Consider the following 7,285-nt stretch of genomic DNA (forward strand, 5'->3'; position numbering starts at 1 on the left):
TTTCTCTCCCTATATAGTTGTAATTTCATTAAAGTCCCCACCAACTATCCAAGGCTCTGATACATTTCTGCTAATTGATTTCAATTCATTCCATAAGCAATGTCTTTGAGCTTCTCTTGGGCTAGCGTAAATGGTTATGCACAAAAATTTTTCCCCATTGTTAAGAGTTATTTTTGTATGTATCATCTAATCTGTTTGGGTAATTGGATCCACTTGAATTTTTTTTTTTTGATAACAAGGATCCACTTGAATTTTGAATGATGCCCACATGATCCAAATACCCCCAACAAATCCATGAGCTTCTTCTACACATTTACTGTCAAATCCACACTTCTTTGTGATGTTTAAACCAATATTACTATTGTTTCTTGGCTCCAATAAAACCACACAGGAAATTCGGTACTGACGCACCAAACTTTTCAAAATTCTACTTAAATCCCTACTTGCAGCGCCTCTAACATTCCAAAAAATAATAGACATAAATAAATTAAGAGGTGTTTACAGGGTTATAGAGTACTTGTGTCTCCTCTTCCATGGCTGAAAAGTTCCCATTTTGTTCATCAACTTCATTTAGACTTCGCTCTATACCATCTTGCTCCATTTCTTGGATTATCGGGTCAGGAGGCCTTGGAGCCTGAAGGATATCAATTTTAGCTACTTGATGATTAGCAACCAAGGAATCATTAATACCATCTTCACTTTGCTTTCTTTGGATTGAAGGGGGCCCATTTCTATTGAACACTTTTTGCACTATTTTTTTATTCTTCTTGCTTGTTGATTTTATTGACAGGTAAGGATTTTCAATTGGCTCTGGCTTATACTTGGCTCCAGTTATCTCACCATCCGAATATTGCATGCTACCTCTGTTGCTATCATCCTTCATTGTCTCACCAGTCCCTCCAACTAGCTTGAATTCATTGTTAGTTTCCACCACCTTATATTCATTCTTCGACTGTTTCTTTTTATTCATGTTGACTGATCTGGTTTGAGTACTTCTGCCCTGCCCATTAGACTCCACTTCTATTCTGACCTGGTCACCTTCCATTTCCTGCTCTTTGGTGTCTTTTTCAAGAATAGCATATCTTGAAGATGCTATCCATGATGGTTTAGGTGAATTAATACCCTCTTATCTTTTTGGTGCTGCTACATTGCTAATGTTGTATCTTTTCAGATTGCTAACCAGCATCCAAGGTCCATATTTATTATCTGTTTTTTGATCTACCACCTCTATTTCTTGTGTCTCTTTGGGGTCAGCTTCCCTATTCTGATCTTCCATATTCCTTTCCTCAGATGATACATCAGCTTCTTGGGAGCATTTCTGTGGGCAATTTTCTATTCCATGACTATATTGCCCACAAGAGTAGCAGACAAGATGAAGCCCTTCATATTCAACTTGTTTGATTCTTTCCTCTAACTTGTACTCAGTTTGCAGAGGCTTTGTCAGGTCCAATTCAATACACATTCGAGCAAATCTTCCTCTAGCCATCGAAGTTGTTGCTGCATCAACTTTAATGAATTTTCCTAACCAATTGCCAATCTCTTTCATCAGCCCTGAATTAACATACTCAATAAGAAAACCTGGCAAACGAACCCACGCTGCGATCCTATTAATTGCTACTTGATAAGGTTGGAAATCAGGTTCCCATGATCTGATAGCAAGATAATGATCCATGATTACCCAAGGACTCGCTATAAGTGCATAATCTAAATCTTTCTGATTTGAAAATCTAACCAGAAAGAATCTGTTCTCTACATCAGTAATAAAAACCTTACCTTCCCTTGCCAACATATTTTCTAATCTTTTTTTCATGAAAGACAAAGGCAGTTTCTTACCCAGCAATTTTACAAACAGAGCCTTTCTCCATGGCTTCCACGCTTTCTTCTTGAAAGCATCAGAGAGCTTGAAATTCGTACGGCCATCCTTATCTAACTCCTAGATTACTTCAGGTTATATTTCACCTCCATCGACATTCCTTTGTTCTTCTCCCTCTTCTTCATATTTTGAGATGAATGGTTCATCTTCTCTCGACCACTCCCCATTGTGCGTCATCAACATTTTTTCAAAGGACACACCCTCTTTCATCCACTCTTCCTCTTTTGGTACCATTGTTTGCTCATGGCTGAAAGGCTCGTCTTCTTCTTTGTATTTCTTTTTACTTCTCTGGAGGATATCAGCTTCCTCCGACAAGATTGCATGCCCTGTTTTCGTCGACATTAGAAACCCTAGCAGAGCTACTTTCTTTTCATAATAGTTTTACTTTCAAATATATAGCATACTAACGCAATAAATTTAAGAATTTACTAATGAGTGAGCATGCCTTTAAAATACTTGTTAATGAATAAAAAAATACAAATTAACATGTAAAATATTTAATACATTAAAAAATAGAAAATACCATGTATAAAAAAAATTACAAAAATACTTATTATATTTTGAAAACACACTATAAAATGACGTTAAATTACAATACTTTTATTTTTAATGAGAAAGTTATTAATCGAATATGAGATTGATATTTTTTCGGTGGTTATAGAAAATAAAATTATTTCTTATAACTTCAAAATAATATTATTTTAGATTAAAAATTAAAAATAAAGAGTATTTTAATAAAATTCATGATATAAAGAGAAATATAAAAAAATATAAAATATTTTTTATTCTTAATCATAAACCCTAGAATCACATGGATAAAATATCTTTTCAGAAGAAATATTTTTTTCATCAAATATCCATCAATTTTTTTTTTTTTTTGATGTTTCGAGCCTCGTGTAATCTTTCCATTCAGGTATAATTGAAATTATCCGATTTTAATTGGTTCGAATCACTAAATTAATAATGATCGAAGACTACTGAAATTCTTGTAAAGAGATGAGGATCAACCCTAAGTTAATAAGGTAAGTTAAGTAGGGTAATGAATAGATGGCAGCATATTCGATTCTAGATGCTTCGATAATCAACCAATGCTGACCAAACACGTCTCCATCGACTATTTCAGAGGTTTTAATTTAAGGGTTTAAATAGACCTTTTCACATCTTCAACTTCCACAAACCTTTGTTTTCTTGCTTTCGCCTCCTTTTACTCCTCAAATTCAATCATGCCTCGCCGTAGCTCAGGTGGTAAGATCTCTATCCCAAATCTTTTTCGTACATGCTTAAATCCAATTATTTATATAATAATCTACTGTTAACATCTTTCTGTTGTATTTTCGCACGCCTTCCATGATTTCTAGGGTTTTTTTTTTTTTTTTTTTTTTCCCGATAAAATTTTCCCATTTCCTGTTACCTCCCCTTGTTTTATTACTCTAGAAAGTTGGGAACTTTGTGCCCCTAAGTCGTAAGCATGAATAATTTCATACCCATGAATCGTTTTTGTTTTAGGGCTATTTTAATTGCTTCTCTCCCGGATTATGGGAAATTGTTAATGGTTTTGTGGATATGTTTGATCGATTCAAAAATTATTTAAGCTGTAAAGATTTATGGTTTCTCATTTCTGTTGATGGTTGTTTGGGTTATGAGTTATGTTGATGGTTATATTATTGTAATCAATTTTGTTGTTAGCCATGTGTGTCATGGTTGTGCGGTTTAGGTCGAACCTCAAACCAGCCCAGCCCAACCCAACCAACATATGGTGGCAGTGGGTTGATTCAGGGCTATTTGGGGGCCATATGGCTACTCCAGCTATGATGAGCATCTGCCCCCTGGTGATAGGACATTGAGGGTGGTGGGGTCTGTGGGAGATGAAACTAAATAGACGGCCTATAAAATAGGGTTTTTCCTGCTGGTTTCTAGATATTATGTTGAGAGAGTGAAAATAATGTAGAAATCCTAATACTTGGTGTGCATAGAAAAGGAAATAAGGAAATTATTCTATTTCTTTACTTCTGCACTTTTATTACGTGAAAAAATGCGTTTAATGTTATTTTTTAATTATGACTAATACGATTCAGGGTCTGTATCAAGTTAGGATTTAAAAACTAGGTCTTCTGTTTTGCAATTTGATTTGCTGTTTGACAATCTTGCTCGATGGTGTTTTAATTGTGACTTCGATTTATGTAGTGAATACTTTCAATTGTTATTGGCTAATGCATGTGTTTGGACTTCTGCATGTTGTGGTATGTATATAGTTTTAAATTTTAGTTGGTTTTTATTTTTGTGTGTTGAATCCTTGACAAACAGAGGCCAATTCACACTTGTGTGGGTTGGACTTGACCAAATTAAAGGTAAAGAAAAATCCCAAACCCAACCCACTGCATACATGATTGGGTCAGGTCCCAAAAATTGCACACCCAACCCAAGTCAACCATTGAAATCCTTGGAACCCAGTGCTTAGGAATGGAGATGGGCAACGAGTGGTGAGAATATTGAAATATTTGGATGGAAATGAATGTTGTATCATTGTTTAGAAATTTTCCTATCTTTGATTTGGTTAGTCTCTTGTACTTTTTGTTGCTATGATATGGAAACATAATATAGCCATTTGTTTATATTATGTGTTTGGGGGTAAACTATTGATTTGATCATCTTTATTCTGCATTGTAATGTTGTTTTCTAGTTATGTGATCCTATTGAGTTATTGCTTACTGTAGGAAGATCTGCTCGTCCTGCTCCACGGGCAGCACCAGCCCGTCCTGCTCCTCAGCCAGGTATGCATGATGCATGAATGCAATAAAAAAACAGGCTAACCTTTGCATAAACTTCTAAGCTTTGAGTAGATACATTTTTTGTCTTCCAACAAGAAATTGTGGGGCATTGTTTTTGGATGAACATTACACTGTTATCTTGATGCAGTCAACCATGCTCCTCCTCCAGCTCCTGTTCAGAGTAGCGGTGGATCTATGCTTGGTGGCATTGGTTCAACCATAGCTCAAGGTATGTCAAGCATGATTAATGTTGCATTTGCCATATGGGGAACCCTATAAATATGAATTGTTATATTCTCATTTGTTACTGAATTTCTTTTCTTCACTTTATTTTTTAGGTGTGGCTTTTGGCACTGGAAGTGCAGTGGCACACAGGGCTGTAGATGCAGTAATGGGTCCTCGTACCATTCAGCATGAAACTGTAGTCAGTGAGGCTGCTGCTGCTGCTCCTGCACCCACTGCAAATACTTTTGGGGGTGATGCATGTGGTGTTCATTCAAAGGCATTCCAGGATGTATGTTGTTTACCTAGTTCCTTTCTTTCTTGAAATTTTTCCTTTATTTTAATTCAGGAATAGTGTGTTTTTGGTATATATTCAACCTGCTAGTAACATTGAATTTAGTATCATAAGTTACACTTGTACGTATTTACAATACAAAGATGCGTCATTCAAATATTAATTTCAAAACTTGATGAATAAATTTTCAGCTTAAAAAGATGTGGGAGAGATAAAATTTATCTTCCACTGTTTGGTAACTAATCAATACTAACAGACTGCGGAGAATTGTTGATATAATCTATTTCTTTTTCATTTATAAGGCGAATGTGGGGTTTTGAACTTCTTATGTATGGTATATCAGTGTATTTATTAGGTTGTGCCTCTTATGTAAAGAATTTCATTGGTCATAACTTCTTTAATTCTGCATTGTGTCAAGCAATATGATACTGTTCTGTTGAGTTCTTTCTGTTCATGATGATTTTCATAAAAATTACTGTAGTGTACGACTATGCCACTGTTCTCAGAATGTGTGTTAATCTATTAATAGTAACTCGTCTATATTTTGCTTCCTGATCCTGATCCTTATGGGTTTTGTTGTAATATTTTGACATCCTTGAGGTTTTAGCTGAGTAAATCCATAACCGTTGAGGTATTTCAAAACAATTTGAGATTCAATAGGATTAGTACCTCCATTTTATGATAGTCATCATATTATTTGTCATACAAGCAGTGGCAACTCTTGTATTAATTGATATATGTATGTTTGTATTATCTCGTGTTTTTGTATATTTGTATTACCTCGTGTTTTAGATTAAATATACTTCACTGTCTACATGAATTTGCTTGTGTAAAATTATTAAGAGAATATTACCTCAGTTGATGATGTTCATGTTCATTTGATTGCAGTGCCTGAACGGCTATGGGAATGACATTAGCAAGTGCCAGTTCTACATGGATATGCTAGCAGAGTGCAGGAAGAACTCCGGAGCTTCTCTGCGAGTGTAACAGCTACACCTTTGCCTGTTCTGGGGCATTAGTGTCATGTGCCTCTCATGGTTAGAAAAGTACTTAGTGGCTAAGGACTGCATTTTAATAAAATATAATTTTTTTGGGTGATGCTGACAAACTGAAATGAAATCAGTATCAATATGTTGCCATATTGCTTCTTAATACTTATAATTTGTTGCTGTTTGGATTGAAATTTCCGCTGGTATATCATTATGTTTGGATTTGCTTGAATAATTGGTCAATAAGTAAAAGATTTTAAGTTACAAATTGGGTCCTTCTTGGAGAATTTGAAAATTGTATAGGTGGGTAAAGGGTTCGTGTGGATGAGTTTTTTAAAAAATGACTTTTTATGTATTATTTTTTTAAGAAGATATAGTTATTTTATGTTTGAATGTATGATCTGAAAATTGCTTTTACATAAAAAAAGTTTAGATGTTAAAATAAAATAAAAAGCATTTTTTATATATAAAATTATAATAAAAAAGAGATAAAATAATATGATCGTAGGATAAGGAGAGATAAAATAAATATGATAGGATAAGGTTAATTGTATTTTAAAATTTTAATTATTTTTTTTCAAAAAAAAATTATATCATCTTTTAATTTCTGTTTTTTTTCAAAAGCAATCACTACTGGCTAGAAAAAAAATGCAGTATTTTAATTTTTATTTTAAATATTGCTTTTGTTTAAAGTTGTTATTCAAACATCTAAAATTTTTCAAAAGGATTTTTATTTTTAAAAAAGCAATTTTTTTAGAAACAAAAGTTCATATAAATGGACACTAAGGGGATGTAGGGGATGTTTGGTACGATGGTTTTTTTAGGATTTTCGGGAAATTAAATTTTTTTGTAAATTTAATGTAAAATTTATATTTTTAAATTTTTCTTCTACCGCCCCTTAAGTATCACAATTTCTGAGTGCTATACTCCGCCGTAACAGCAATGTTGGCTCATAATGGGTTATGGTATGGGGTGGACACTATGTGTACTGGGCTTATGTATAACTCAAGGTTGCTCTTAACGAGATTAATTTATAGTTATGGCTCAGTCAAAGTAGAAAACGAAAAAGAATTCATGGTAAGTTTTCAAGTATTTGTTTGGATATTTAAGGGTAGATTGAATAAAATGGAATGGGATA

General features: G+C 33.9%; 2 protein-coding genes across 3 annotated transcripts; one reads left to right on the top strand and one right to left on the bottom strand.

The window, feature by feature from the left end:
• Window positions 1-1,126: 1,126 nt before the first annotated feature.
• Window positions 1,127-1,789, bottom strand: LOC133302554 (uncharacterized). Its single transcript, XM_061502347.1, has one exon. It carries the CDS (start codon window positions 1,787-1,789, stop codon window positions 1,127-1,129), a length of 663 nt encoding a protein of 220 aa, XP_061358331.1.
• A 1,246-nt stretch (window positions 1,790-3,035) lies between these two features.
• Window positions 3,036-6,341, top strand: LOC133302557 (uncharacterized protein C6C3.02c). 2 transcript variants are annotated; one of them, XM_061502350.1, is made up of 5 exons: window positions 3,036-3,118; window positions 4,588-4,644; window positions 4,790-4,870; window positions 4,980-5,155; window positions 6,047-6,341. In XM_061502350.1, exons 1-5 carry the CDS (start codon window positions 3,097-3,099, stop codon window positions 6,143-6,145), a joined length of 435 nt encoding a protein of 144 aa, XP_061358334.1. In that variant the 5' UTR covers window positions 3,036-3,096; the 3' UTR covers window positions 6,146-6,341. The 2 variants fall into 2 exon arrangements, with proteins under 2 accessions (XP_061358334.1, XP_061358335.1); XM_061502351.1 differs by having other exon boundaries at window positions 3,052-3,115.
• The last annotated feature ends 944 nt before the right edge of the window (window positions 6,342-7,285 follow it).

This window comes from Gastrolobium bilobum, unplaced genomic scaffold (genome assembly GCF_033153095.1).
Source record: "Gastrolobium bilobum isolate Gb01-03AN ecotype WA unplaced genomic scaffold, APGP_CSIRO_Gbil_v1 utg35049, whole genome shotgun sequence".
Classification (NCBI taxonomy): Eukaryota; Viridiplantae; Streptophyta; class Magnoliopsida; order Fabales; family Fabaceae; genus Gastrolobium; species Gastrolobium bilobum.

Coding starts and splice junctions, on each gene's coding strand:
- LOC133302557 (XM_061502350.1), top strand. CDS start 3,097: ATGCCTCGCCGTAGCTCAGGTG. Junction 4,871..4,979: donor TGGTTCAACCATAGCTCAAG/GTATGTCAAGCA, acceptor TTTATTTTTTAG/GTGTGGCTTTTGGCACTGGA. Junction 5,156..6,046: donor ATTCAAAGGCATTCCAGGAT/GTATGTTGTTTA, acceptor ATTTGATTGCAG/TGCCTGAACGGCTATGGGAA.
- LOC133302554 (XM_061502347.1), bottom strand. CDS start 1,789: ATGTTGGCAAGGGAAGGTAAGGTTTTTATTACTGATGTAGAGAACAGA.